The 15,181-nt window shown below is 37.1% G+C and overlaps 1 protein-coding gene across 3 annotated transcripts; it reads right to left on the bottom strand.

Annotated features, from left to right (window-relative positions):
- Positions 1 to 40: 40 nt before the first annotated feature.
- On the bottom strand, positions 41 to 15,133 carry LOC127963713 (mitogen-activated protein kinase 14A-like). 3 transcript variants are annotated; one of them, XM_052563761.1, is made up of 12 exons: positions 14,643 to 15,133; positions 11,435 to 11,564; positions 10,519 to 10,577; positions 5,834 to 5,945; positions 5,664 to 5,693; positions 5,129 to 5,176; positions 4,924 to 5,038; positions 4,228 to 4,299; positions 2,536 to 2,615; positions 1,717 to 1,795; positions 1,223 to 1,396; positions 41 to 958 (listed from the first exon to the last, which is right to left on the bottom strand). In XM_052563761.1, exons 1-12 carry the CDS (start codon positions 14,759 to 14,761, stop codon positions 891 to 893), a joined length of 1,086 nt encoding a protein of 361 aa, XP_052419721.1. In that variant the 5' UTR covers positions 14,762 to 15,133; the 3' UTR covers positions 41 to 890. The 3 variants fall into 3 exon arrangements, with proteins under 3 accessions (XP_052419721.1, XP_052419722.1, XP_052419720.1); XM_052563762.1 differs by lacking the exon at positions 2,536 to 2,615 and adding an exon at positions 3,389 to 3,468 and having other exon boundaries at positions 14,643 to 15,093; XM_052563760.1 differs by having other exon boundaries at positions 4,924 to 5,176; positions 14,643 to 15,092.
- Positions 15,134 to 15,181: the final 48 nt, after the last annotated feature.

Raw genomic sequence — 15,181 nt, 5'->3', positions numbered from 1 at the left:
TATTGTTAAACATAAAACGATCAAAACAAAGAAGCAGAAGTTTCTGAAAAATATCGGCCTTTATTTTCCGTAAACAATGGTGTGTTTGATTCAATGTTTACTATGTCAGGTGTTTTTCAGGTTCATAAATACCATCTCAACAGTATATAAATATTTTACTCTACTTTCATATTTGAACATTCAATTAATAGCATTTTAAAAACAGCTATTGGAGGCAGAATCGTGTCGCATACAGTTCATAGTAGTAACCTCAGACAGAAAGACAAACAGACACTTTCTCTCCCTATGAAACACACACAAACAATGTGAAAAAGATCAGATAAAACCGCTACAGATTCGAAAAGCTTTATAGAACGTATATTTACAAACAGCCTAAATGTATCACCAATACCCAATGCAACAATTTAAAGTTTTCATCCTAGCTCTATCAAAGTACAAGCCAATAAATCCCATCTTTATGAAAACTGAGTAAGGAGCAACACTTTCATTCTTTAAATACAATGCTCATTATATCACTGAAAAAATATATGAACAGAAACTAAATGAACAATGTTTTCTGAACATTTTAAAAGTACTGCAAATGTAATGCATTGTACACAAAGAACATTATGACAGCACAACTAAGACATTTCAGGGAGATGTTACATTTACAAATGGATTTGCATGACTAAAATTGTTGACGGTATTACTATCAGAATCTTTTGAAGAGATTCGATGTGTGAAATAAGGATTTTCTATGACATCTATTCCTTCTGTTTGGCCCAGCAGACATCATAAAAAAGAAAAGAAACAGTCAAACGTCCTACTGCCTGGCTGATTACAATACTGCAAAATAACAGCATTACTGTAAAAGTAGTACAGTTGGTTTGATTGCCATCCAGAAGAGAAGGTCAAGATTCCATTTCATCTCCTTCAAAGACTGGCGGCTCAAAACTTATCACCTCTTCATATGTCTGACCTGAACAGGAACAGAAACCAACATTTAAGGTTGTGACTGCAACATAAATTAAAACATAAATCTAGATTATCCGAAATGATGGCTTTATGAAAACTGCCCGTTATTTTTATTAACTGAAACATTATTAATTGAAAAAAATATTATATATAAATCTAAAATGATCTAAAACAAAAATGAAAATACCTCAATATTAACTCAATGCCTCAAGTGAACAAACCTGCAAAAATTGCTTACTAAAATGGCTTAAAACACTTTTTGACTCACGTTTCCACTCTTCAATATCAAGCTCTTGGCTCTCAAAGCTCTGGTCGAAAGGCTCTGCCTCGGGTTCATCATCTGGGTCATGGTACTGAGCAAAGTACGGGTGAGCCAGAGACTCCGCCGCAGTGATGCGCTTATCCGTGTCCAAGACCAGCATCTTTTCTAGAAGGTCCACAGCTAAAACAAAAATAATTAAATATTGAATCAAAAACAAATAACTTCAGCTTTTTTTCTCTAAATATTTCATTGCTCTGTTTGTGTACACTTACACTAAATATACCAACACTGTATTTGCACATGCACAACCATTAAAAATAATTTTGTTAGGTTTTTTTTTTTTTTTTGTATTCAGCAAGGATGCATTACATTTATCAAATGTGACAGTAAGGACAATTAGAATGTTTCAAATTCTGTTTTCTGAACATTCTGTTCATCAAGAACTCTAAATGTATCACTTTTTCCACAAAAATAATAAGCAGCACATCTGCCACTTTTACCTAGTGGATTAGCTCCGATAAACACGTCAGCAAAACTCCTCTTGGGCATCTGAGGAAGTGAGTTGATGTAAGTACGAGCCTGTGAAAAGAACCAGGTGAACCATGAGCAGTCAGGTAATGAAATAACGATGATTACAGTTATCTTCAAGGTAGTAGCTATACTCATTTAAAGTTAATTAATATTACAATTCTTGACTTGATCCCCATGACAACTGCTTGTGTTTCGCACATTTCTAACCCTGTGAATCATAACATTGTGGTGTTAGTATGCAATGCTATTTGAATAATGCAGCAAACACACAGCTTCAGAAGGCAGAGGGGTCTGTGCTGTGCTAGTGATGACAGTGATTTCAGCTCTCACACGGATCAGTGAATAACTGCATGACAGCTCAGCGGCAAGCAGTGAGCAAAGGAGGAAGTGGAGAAGATAAAGGAACTCTACCGGGGTTGCCTTTATTACCACTATTAATTTTGCTTGTATTCTTCAAATAAAATAATGGTTTAATCGGACTTGAAAATGTTTTTTTAAATGAATATTCTATCAGTTTGCTCTGTTCCCCTAATCTGATTGGCTGAGAGTGTTTTCAGTCCAACGTCACTATTTGTATGTTTGGAACTGGAGTGATTACAGAAAATATGTGTTTACCTGGGACATACAAAAATCTCTCATGATCGTGTGATATCACTTAATTATATGTTAATAGAATGTTTTAAATTCTTCTTAATGCAGTCCCTCTTTCCAAAATGAGGTCTGCTAAGTAAAGGGTATGGGTATATGATGGGTATTCTGCAGACAAGGGGCTGGGCGACAGAGCTCACCTCATGGCTAGGCATTCTGCTTATTAGAGAGGCAGGCGGAGTTCCTGTAAGTCGCATTATCTGTTGAAGCTGGTTTATATCTTTGAAGGCTGGGTCAAGGAGCTCACGGTCAACAAGTTTGGTCAAATGCAAATTTGTCAAATGCTATCTAGACATTATATATTGTGGTTCTCCACTGCTCTAAGGAGAGAGACCTGATCAAAGAAGGAGAGAGGAGAAATTGGCATGCAAAATGTGTTCATATACGGCAGAGAAGCATGTCATTCTTGAGATTTAAATCAGTTTAGAAATACATCAGCAGAGCAAGAAGACCAAATTCAGGCTTGTTATTTTCAGAATGATTCGGTCCCAAACAGAACCTCAAATCAGTCTTTTATCTAAAAGTGAAGCCAAAAGGTCAACGTTTAGTTAGAAAACACTGGAAATGCATACTTCTCAATTAGCAACAACCAACACACATTCCCTGTAGGAAAATCCAGCTTATAGTGTTAACTGTATTTTGATTTCTCGCTGGTCCAAGCAGATCATTAGCTGGTCATCCAGCCAAGATTTTCCTTTTTTTTTCTTTTTTTTGGGGGGGGGGTCAGTATTTATTTACTTATTTAAGAAATTAGTACTTTTATTCAGAAATTATTCATTAAATGACACATATACATATATATATTTAATAGTACAAAATTATTGCTGCAAATAAATACTGTTCTTTTGAACTTCCTATTCAAAGAATCTTCATCCAGCCTGGACCAGAGAAAAGCTATTACAGCTGCCAGCTTCAAATGGATTTTCCACTTTGAAAATCAACACAGACAGGCGTTTTTAGAAAGTACACACTTCCTAAATATATCAAACTCACAGACTCCGAAGAAATTTTCATTAACAGCTCAGGTCCTGGAGTTCCAACCACAAGCATAATAAGCTTCAACTGATCAATGTCTAATAAAATGAGATGAAGGAAAACTAGTGTGGCCCATCAAGGAACAGGGCACAAAAACAAAGCTGGAAACGCTTATTCGGGTTACGTGTGTACTTAAAGAACAGGAAAGCATAGAAGCTTCAGTCACATCTGTGGAAAGACGAGCAAGCTGAATATTATCAGCCTGCCCAGAAAAAGCAAAACAGAAGAAGCTGCACAGGTGCGCTTTGCCTGTAAGAGGGGGAAAATATTTGGCAAGTATTTCTGTTCCCAGAAGCATTTAGAGTGGCAGTCGTTCAAGATACAGTGTGTCAAATATGCAAAGCCAGAGGGGAAAACACACTGCAAATGCCGAACCCTGAAAACATTTGTCACTGGAAATTGGAAGCGAGACAGGCATGTAATTTCCTGCAGGGCAGTTTATTGCATTCTCATAATGATGGAGGATATATCCTTCCAATCACTGTTGTGTCTTGGGCCGCAGCTTTAGTTTAAAGGCAGAGCTTAAGCAGAAAGGACAAAAGTTCAGTTTAAGACAATAGCTTCTGTCGTAGCACAAATACACGCTGCAAAGACAAAACTACAAAAATTGGGAGAAACATAGAAAACAAATTATAATGTGGTGTTAAAAAAACATTTATCCATAATTTGTATACAATTAAATCCGCATGAGAGCTAATGCGCACTTAAAAGTACTAAATCACGCATTGGAGCCATGGTGCAATTTACAGAGAATTCTTTGCAGGTCAGCGAGGGGGGAAATGAGAGGAAAAGGATACGATCTGTGCCAGGAAACAGAGTCCTGCCTGTCAACAGCTCAGCCATGATGCAGCCCACTGACCAAATGTCCACTGAAAAGAAATCAAGAAACAACATTACTGGAGAGGCAGCAAGCACATGTTCGCTCTCTTGTGTCCTGACCCAGCTATGACCCAGAGAGCTGTACAAATGGCACGGATCAACAGCCACAATCCTCATTTAGGCAGAACCATCAAGATTTGGCCAGTCAGTTTGCTTGGTATTTGTCGTAACTACACTCCCACTCAAGCATTTGGGGTCAGTAAAATTATTTTTAAAGAATGTTATACCTTCTTTTAGCAAGGATGAATGACAGTCAAGACATTTACTTTGTAGAAATGTAAATTATATTTCAAATAAATGCTGTTCTTTAACATTTATATTCAAAGAAACCTAAAAAAAACTCCATTAAGCAGCATAACTGTTTTCAACGTTGATATTATAGAAAAAATATTTCTTGAGCACCAAATCAGCATTTTAGAATGACTTCTGAAGGATCATGTGACAATGGAGTCTGGAGTAATGCCTGCTGAAAATGCAGCTTTAAAAAATTGCATTTAAAAATATATTAAGACTTGTGCATAAGAGATCTACACCCAGTTTTGAAAAGCAGTTTTCTCCACTGATTCAAAATGAGTTTAATTGTATTGCATCAGATGTGGGTGTAGCGGTGTTACCTGTCATGTTGTAGTGCATCCAGTTAAGCATGATCTCTGGAGCACGGTACCACCTTGTGGCCACATACCCTGTCATCTCATCATCTGTGTGTCGAGCCAGACCGAAGTCAAGGATCTGAGATACAAAAAAGAGAGGAGGCAGGTAGTTATGTTTACAGGCAAGCAAAAGTATAACTAAAATAATAATACTAAAAAAGACACTCACCTTAAGTTCACAGTCTTCATTTACTGCCAAATTACTGGGTTTCAAGTCCTAAGAAACAATTCGTTTTCAGTTTCTTTATACCACAACAACCAACTGTTTTAAATTAATATTTGCATCAATTTATGAATTACATGTATTGATTAAATTTCAAGTTCGGTAAAACAAATAAAACTGTATATTTTTAAAAAGCAATGTGAACACATTGAATTAAACATGAATACATTTTAAAACAAAAACATTATGTGAGCTGTAATGCTGTCAAAATCTTTTAAATTACCAATCATTAAAAGGAAATCACAATTATCTTCTGTGGTAATCGACAGTATGGCAATGAGCTGAAAATAACACATACTATTCCTTTAAGACAGAACTAATTTCTAGCAATTTCTAGCTTTAGTCTTTGCACAACAGCAGGCCTGAGCATGCAGCAATGGTGATGCCAGGGAGAATTTGCTCCACACGGCAACAAACACAACATTTTTTAAGGCGGAAAAAGCCTGCAGGCCATTTCTTAAATGCCTGAGCGAACACTTACCCTGTGAATTATGTCAGCCGAATGGATGTACTGGGAAAATTAAAAGAAAAATTGGAGGGAAAAAGGCTAGGTTAAGAGAGAGAATCAAATTCCAGATTAAGTCATATTTACATTCGACTTAAGAGCTTGCTGTTTGTGTTTGTTACAGGATTGAACATGTGCAGTTTCACCTTAAGCCCTCGCAGGATCTGGTAAATAAGGAACTGAACATGATCATCGGTCAGCTTCTGACACTTCACAATATTGTTCAGGTCAGCACCCATTAGATGAGTCACCAGGTACCTGCCAAACAGAACACAGGAATGTTAGTCTCCTGCCAACTGTTGAACCTGGTGTTGGGAGTGACCGCATAGACTGAAAGGTAGGGAACATTTAGTTCTGTTAATAATCTTGTTTTTCTTGAAGGCCGACTGTGCTTCCAAAGTGAAGCAACAACTTGACACAAATGTTGGCCATGGAGGAATTTCTAACTACGGTCAACATCAAGATGTGCGACTGGATCAGTTTTCATGTAAATATCCAAGGGTGGCTGCTCGCACATATTTTAATGATTATTTTGTGACTGCGAGAGAAGAAACAGGAAACCACAGGGAGAAACTAGAGCTGTGTTGATACAATCATATAATCAATATTTCACAATACTGCTTTCCTTACAATAGTGATTAAATACTTTTAAAATAACATTTTAAAATAGGTTATAGGGCTGACAAAACTAATCAATAAAATCGATTATAATCGATAATGAAAATCATAGAAAATGATTCTGATTATCGATTAGTCGGGTCTGCCCACAGTGCACGTACAACTTCAGCCGGTCGCATAAAATTATCTACAATTATTGGAGGAAACCAAATGAGCTCCTGCTGGAAACAGACATGATCCAAGCTGCCCAAAACTAGATAAATCTTTATTTTAAAGCTTCAAGCTGATGCATTAGCGTAATGGCTTGCCCTGTTAGTCACTTTTACAGATATGTGTGTGCATAATCTGCACAAAAAAACTGTGTTAACGTTCATATCCTTATTAGTAAATGTCACAAATTCATGTCAGCCTTTCCATTTTTTACATTAAGGCCCGCCCTGACAGTTTGCATTAAGTTGAAATCTTACTGAAAGAGCGCCAGCATGCGCGTTAAACAGACAGAACACAGAGGTGAGGGAGACAAACAGAACAAAACATTAGTTGTGCTGAAATATCTGTTGTTTTATATTTAGGTTTAAAAGTCAACATGCAGTGTGGGTAATTTCTGAGAGTAAGAACTGTGGAGGGACAGCAGCATGAAGCTGTCTGAATATAAATATCAGACACTTTTACTTAATAAGGAAATTAAAATAAGAGGAGACTGACTTTAATCAAAGTTGACATGACGCGTGCTCCTGCATAGCATTACTGTGAATATATTCGTCTTTGTTATCTTTATTTTTGTCATTTTGGATCTAGAGATTTAAACTGTATTCACTGTGTAGCCTTCTGTGATTAACAAATTTATTTTAAAAAATGTAAGTTTGTAAGGTTTGTGCCACTGCTGCTCTTAACTTACAGCATGGGTAATTGCGAAAAAAATTTCTGCTTTCTGTATTGGTTAGACCTCCTATATGTGTAAGCTTTTTAGTAATAATAGTAAGCTATTTTTAATGCTATAATATAATTATTGCTGTTATATGTGAAAGGCAAAAATAATTGTCAAGTAATTTATTTATTTTTATTTAGATACCAATTTTTTTATTATGTGAATACTATTTAGTTGTTTCAGATTGTTATTTGTCCAAAAATTACAACAAAATTGATTGAATAAAATTCCTAAAATATTTGTGTTTTGACAGTTTTTACTGTAAATAAATGCAGCCTTGGGCAGCATAACATACTTCAGCCAAAAAATATGTTTTAAATGGTTGTGCACATATAATAAATTATTAAATTAAATATATTATTACTTAAGAAAGACTGTTCTATTCAAGTGGTCCCTTAAAGGTAGAACTGAAAGCACAGATGCAAAGGTTAATTTAAATAAGTCCTTCGATTTTGCCAATGTGCGACTGTACTGACCATTGAACCTGGCTCACAGTATATTTAGACACATTAACAATCAGATTTTATTCTAGTCTTCAACCTATCAAACAAACACTTCATAGTAACCAACAGTATAGTCTAAATAAGCACTGACTCTTGGCAAGAGGGTGGAGCTACAAGTCAAACAGAGTCACTATGGTACGACACAGCAGAGCTTAAAATAAGTGCTACTTAATCCCAGAAACATTCTCCACCCTATAGAAACACTCAGCATTAGAGATAATCAACAAATACATCCAACCCCCACAAAGATTTGGGGGTGGGGGGGGCAGATCCGAGACAGTAAACAAACATACATCGATTCTACTTGGACAGACAAATAAAAAACTGAAGCAAAGTGTGGATGCCCTTCATCCATCACTGTGCATCAGGTCTATTTTTGGCAGCAGAATCAATGTTAAATCACCACAGCATCTGGTTTTACAACCTGGCTGTATCCTTAGCATTCCCCACCAACCCAGGGCTGCTAGACTGGAGCCAGACAGCACAAAAAGCTCAGTGTCTGTGGAAACCTGAAGCTCCATAAAACCACGAGAGCCTGAAAACATGCTTCTAGTCATGAAACAAATGGCACAAGATAAATAATGCAGTATTCTGTATGAGAAATAAGCCCTAAACAACTAGTGGTATATTAAAGGTCCCGTTCTTCGTGATCCCATGTTTTAAACTTTAGTTAGTGTGTAATGTTGTTGTTAGAGTATAAATAATATCTGTAAAATTCTAAATCTCAATGCCAAGCAAGATATTTTATTTAACAGAATTCGCCTACAAAAAAAACGACCCGTTTGGACTACATCCCTCTAGTTCCTGCCGTAATGACGTCACTAAAACAGTTTTTTGATTAAACTCCGTACACGGGAACACACAAAAAAGGGGGCGTGGTCTTGTTGTGCTCCGACAGAGAAGAGGAAAAGTTGCGTTTGTGTTTTCATCTCGGAGTCCAATCACCTTTGTTTGGACTTCCCACGGACTCTGTACTTGGGAGATTAATGTTTACAATTTATGTTTAACTCGGTTCCTGAAAATTATAATCCACATGTAAAACTATGTGCAGAAGATTTTGCTGAGGACAGCTTTCTCAATCTCAAACAGTTTCTTTAACTTATTACACAAAGGGCAACGCTGTTTAGCTTTGTTAACTAGATGTTAGGGCTGTGCAAAAAAATCAAATGCGATTTTCATGCGCATCTTGTCAGTAAAAACGCTCCTGTGATTATAAGTATCTCCAGCAGGTGCGATCAGGATTGCCAGGTTTTCAAAACAAATCCTGCCCACTTGCTTCTCAAAACTAGTCCAATCACGTTTCCAGGAGGTCAGCGTGCGCTAAGCTTGTGTCGAATCACAACACAGGAACTGCTGGCCCAATCAGAACTCGTCACGTATTTCTGAAGGAGGGACTTTATAGAACAAGGAAGTCATCAGCCCATTTTTATGACAGTGAAAACAGCGGTATACAGATAGGTGAATTGTGTGAAAAACAAAAAACACATGTTATATTGCACACTGTAAACACAATCAAAGCTTCAAAAAAGCACGAAAAACAGGACCTTTAAGCCCCACTGCTCTGCACATTTTGTACGTTTCTCTTATTGCTTAAGACGTTTGTTCTTTTTGAATGTAAGTGCCCTGCAAAGTGGACATCACATGATATCCCGCCATGATTCCAGTTCGAAGCGAACGTATATGTTCCATTCAAAGTGCATTGAAGTGTGCAAGATGCAAATTTAAATTTTATTGATTTATAGAGGTATATGATGTCACACTTGTCCATGTGTGCAGACGGACGTTGTGCAATGCAAAACCATGAATGAATGTTCCAAAGTGAAGTAAACTTCAACAGATTTCCCCTGCTCAGGGAGTAGGGAGCAGTAAACACTGTGTAGAGACCATGTCAATTGGAACACACAGTTCATGCACGGAGCTCATTTCTAAAGGAGCTGATTATCTGAATCAGGTCTTAACAAAGAGAGACATACATTAAGTGCAGTGGGGTGCGAGGACTGGAATTGAGAGCCACTGAGCTATACTATTATATTATAGGATTATATTAAAAGTTGAACTAAAGGACACAGCGCATCGAAACCTAATTGCTCTAATTATGATCAACACAGTTGTTTACACAGAAAGTGTCTGTTCACAGCTTCAGTTGGCAGACATAGTTTTTATTTTTGATGTGCAGTAGCCACTTCATTTTGCCTACCTGCCTGCAATAAAATGGTTTTCTGAATGAATTTACACTAACCTTCAAAAACTTTACCAAGTAAGATTTTATTTTATGTTACTGAAAAAAGCTCACCAAAGCTACATTTATTTGATCCAGAAAAACTGTATATTTTATTTTGAAAGACATTACCATTTAAAACATAATTTATTCCTGTTATGGAAAAGCTGCATTTTCAGTCATTACTCCAATCTTCAGTGACACATTCTAAAATGCTGATCTGGCACTATAAATTATTATTATTAATGCTGAAAACAGCTGAGTTAATTGTGTGAAAACCATTATGCTTTTTTCTGGATTCTTTCAGGATTCTATACATTTTATTTGAAAAAAAAAAATGTTCTATAACATTATAAATGTCTTTACTGTCACATTTAAATTATTTAAAGTGCCCTTGTTGAATAAAGGAATAATTTTACTGTCCCCAAATGTTTGAGTGGACTATTTCCTCTAGTTTAATTAACAGTTAAACTAACAGTTGCATGAAGTCATATTCAAGAAAAAAAAAAAACAATCAAGTCCAGTGAAGAGATCTCTTAGTGAGGAAGTAATTGTCTGACTCACACATCATTAAACTCCTCCAGGCTGGTGGCAGGTGTAAAAACATCCAGCAAGCCAATCACCTGCAAGCACAAAGTGCAAAGAACATGAATCATGATCATTTAGTACAGCATGCAGTCTTGCATTAAGATTTCATTGCATACCTTGGCAAGGAAAATCTAAAATTAAGCAAATTAAGATTTCCCTGTATATCCCAACTTGACATAATTACTATGTTTTAATACCAGGTTGATTCTGACAGACAAAATAATGGCTGAAAAATGTCAGAGGAGAGCTGCTCAGAATTTGCTGGCGGTATCAAGGATACAGTGAGAAAAATGATGTTCCAGAGCCCTTAGAGCAAACAAAAGCTCAATGACAGGGCTTGATTTAAGGGTATAACAACCCACATTTCAAATCACTGGTATTTTACAGTAAACATGCTATAATTGACCTAATCTATTTTATGATTTACAACAATAATTATTTACTGTGAATTATGTTGGGACCCAACAGAAAAAATGACTTTTGTCTTGTGCAGTAACTAGTTAACATCCTCTTAATTTAGAAATTCTAGTTTGCCAGTTCACTCGTGGTCATTGTGTTGCCCCATTGACCTTAAGGTTAGAAGACATACTGAAATTTCTGCAAATGAAACCAAGGCTGTGAGGGATAGACTTTACAATGGCATGTGTGGCATATTTTTTCATTTTAAAAATTAAATATGCCACTACCCTGACTAGCTTGGCCTTCCCAATTAAGAATTGAATGGAAGTCAGCAATAGATCTTCTTTTATTGAAAGAGAGGAAAACGTAAAAGTATATAATGACAGAATTTTAAATATTTGGATGTTCTAAGCATTTAATGTGGGATTACCATATACCACTGTGCATATTAGCCTTGTCAGTTTGATCATTAATACCTGCGATCCAAACTCACATTCTCATGTTTCATATGCTTGAGTAGCCTCAATTCCCTGTAGGTCCGCTTGGCATGAATAATGGACTGAAACGGCCTTGACAGCTTCTTCACAGCGACCTTCAATCCGGTCTTTTCATCATATGCAGAGCTGAAACACACATGATTCAAACATGCCGTCACTTTGTTGCACAACTGAAACTCCAACATGCTACAACAGGACCAAGTTCAAGACAGTTGCAAGCAGGAGTCAGCATATGAAAGGCACTGAAACTTTTCAGACTGAAATAAAAACTTCAGATTCTCAATTCCTAACCACCAAGGCTTACAGAAGGAACTAAACAGAGAAACATACTTATTGGAACCAATCACAAACCACCACAACAATGAAGTATTCGTAGAGAGGGTCATGATACAACTAGTGGTCAACCGATATATCGGAAAGGCCGATATATCGGCCAATATTTGGCATTTTTCATATATCGACATCGGGCGATATGTTTTTATGCTTGGCCGATGTGCTCGAGGTGGGACTGGGCGCTGAGAAAGGCTGCACCTGAGAACACAGTGCTCACGTTATCTCTATTGTTTATGGTCATTGTTAACAGTTCTGTCTAACACTGACAGAAGTCTGTGTAATAATCAGATAATAATAATCGGTTAAACAAAGTAATTAATGTATACAGAGAGTATTATAACTATTTATTTTATATTAGGCCTGTTAGTAATAGAAAGGTAAACATTCTAATACTTTTTTCTCGTTTGCCGTCAACATTAAGCAAGTACGCATTTATATAATTGAAACAAACGTTTCAATGACTAATGCACATTTAATTTCACAAAACTTGCAAACTCAGTTGAATTCAGCTGTGAAATCTTGTGAAGTGTGCATTTTTATCCAGCATGATCATGTGTTCTCTGCGTGATGGTCAGTGTGAATTAAATGCTTTAAACTATAATCTTGTGATTTCAAATTATGCTGCACTTTATGCATGTGCCCACTGTCAGATTCATGTCATTTTCACTGTGTGCCTTATGTAAAATCAGGGTTACCCTGGCTTTATTTGAAAAATATGATTCCCAATGCCAAAAAACTTCCAAGAACACTAAGTGCCCTGTTGGTTACAGTTTTTACTTATATATATATATAATTTTATTAAATATTTATTTGTGAAAAATACTGTCATCTAAAGTATAAGCATGTTTCTTTTACACATTAATTTTTTAATCCATTGTGAAATTATTTCAAATTTCTTAAAATTAATAATAATTTTTACAAATCATATCGGCTTTATATTGGCAATCACCCCCCTGTTTTCCAAGATATCGGCAGTCAAAAAACATATCGGTCGACCACAAGATACAACTTTTCAAGAACCACAGGATTTTTTTTTTTACATGTAAGCTATGACTTGACTGAGAGAACTAAAAGATCTTATCAAAGGAAATCTCAGTGCTTCTCTTTTTTGAAACCACTGCATACGCTGAGAGATGAGCCTGGCACTTCAAACCCAGTGCAATCTGTTCATCAGATATTCAATTACACAGACACAATAAGGGAGCCCACGAAATATAATCTAGATAGCATGGTTGCCTAGCATTTCGACTTCTAACAGTCACTTTGGTGCATAAACAACCTGTAGGAGTAATTTAGAAAATGAGCCTGGCCTTCAAACACCTGTCTGTTTAATATCACAGAGACCTTTTTGAAAATCATTTGCCAACATTAAAGACTGAGGTTACACTTGTTTTGAGTTTAAGGAAGAAACCAAAGAAGGCTCTCGATGTGCACAAACATGACTGCTTTAAAAAAGGTCACATCTCCTCAGAAACACATTGTGTTGTGACACGCGTGTTTGCTGATCACAACAATACAGTAGCTGAAATGTGCAATTTTACAATGTAAAATTTCTCCCTCTTTAATATACAACATTTTGAAGAATGTTTCCTTGAAAACAGTATGTTGCTTTTGAGTGCTTCTTTGAGCATCTGTCGCCACAATGATGGTGAATTTGGGAAAAGGTCATTTTGCCAATTCTGTTTGGTGGCACAAAAAAATAAAGGTTAGGTCTATCTTTACAGCTGCAGGAAGCTTTTGTTTATAGTTCACTCTTTTTTCATTTCAATATTACAGTCTTGCACTTCATGTTCATAACCAAAAGCCAATCGATTTTTGCATCTTTTGTTTAGTCTTTTAAATTCTTTGTTATCTTAAGTGCTGACTGAAAGTGCTATATATCTTAAAAGTAAGTAACTTTGATTGCATGGCAGGCTACTCACGTAATGTAAACATCATGAGGGGGGCGACCCGCTCCGTGTAGAATAAAAAAAGCTTTTTCATACTGTTATTGTACATTGTAATTATTTTTCTCAAACGTGTGGTTCATTTATTTGCCTGTAAGGTTTTGTTATTAGCAACAAATTACTGAGTGCACTTTTAAGTGAGTCATAAAACCACTGACAAACTTCATCATCGCAGCTAAACACACCAAACAAGCTATCCAGAGGAATAAATAGAGATTAAGACAAACCCAGTGCTTCACCTCATCCAGGGTGTTACTACGAGAAAATTAAGTGCTATGACTCATTGACAACAGCTCTGACTCAACACTGGCTGCGTTTCAAAACCTATCGAGTTACCTACGAAGACAGCAACTTAGCGCATAGCAAGCGCACTTAAGCAGCCCAAAGCGGCAGCTCCCTTGTTTCTGGAGACAGTCACGATGCTTCATCTGTGGGATGACCTCATTCAGGACAGACCCCACCAGATGTCCGCTTTAAGACCACACTACACCACTAAGTAGGACAAATGAAGAAACGTGTAATTCTGGATTAACAAACATCGCAGTTTACATGAAAAACAACTTTACAGTGCACCGCGTTCATATCTTCGACTATTTTAACGTGTACATCTCGTTGCTCATCCAACGCAAACGGTTTGACGTTATCACTTTGCAACTGAAGTGGCATGCGTGCGTGCACGCGAGGTGGCATTTGCAACATACGTGATTTTAAATGTTTATAAACCATACATCACACACGTTAAAAACACTTTGCAGCTCTACAAGCACTGTTAACCCGATTTTTGTAACTAGCAATCCCACTTGCGTAACAAACAACGGACTTTGGTCTTATTAGCAAGTTTGCTAACGCAGTGCAATGCTGTGCGGGCCCGTAAGAATGAATGGGGCACATCGTTCTGCCATCGAAACAACACATACATATTTACCAAACAGATCCGTATGCACCAGAGCCGACGGGAGATAAGTTCTTATATCGCACAGGGACCTCCCATATCGTCTTGTTGACCTCCTGTCGATAAAAAGTTGGTCTTTCTTTCTGCGACATGCCTGCAGAACGAGAGCCCGAGGCGAGTTGAGACTTCTGCTTTCCCTGGCTTGTCTGCCTGTGATTCAAGGCGGTTAAGTCTTCTTGCAAAAATCAAAAGTGGAAAGTAAACGACCGACAAAGTCGACCGTGCACGCCAAAACTCAAGAGCGAACCACTTCGTTGTGTTTAACTCATGCCAGGGGCTCCAAATATTCTTGGAATGTGAGTGTTGAGAAGCTGCTCGATTCCGGGTCGCGGTGATCTCGAGCACAATCCCGTCTGCGTCTCTCCCTGCTGCTACAAATGAAAGTCACAGTGTAAAAAAAATGCAAAGTGATTTCCCAAGCGCGCCCCCTGCAACACATTTACACGTACACACACAGAGGTTTGTTGGTGTACTACGTTTCTCCTGCGTTTTTCAACATCTCTCTGAATTCG

This window comes from Carassius gibelio, chromosome B8 (genome assembly GCF_023724105.1).
Source record: "Carassius gibelio isolate Cgi1373 ecotype wild population from Czech Republic chromosome B8, carGib1.2-hapl.c, whole genome shotgun sequence".
Classification (NCBI taxonomy): domain Eukaryota; kingdom Metazoa; phylum Chordata; class Actinopteri; order Cypriniformes; family Cyprinidae; genus Carassius; species Carassius gibelio.
This window is presented reverse-complemented; position numbering and strand designations above follow the sequence as displayed.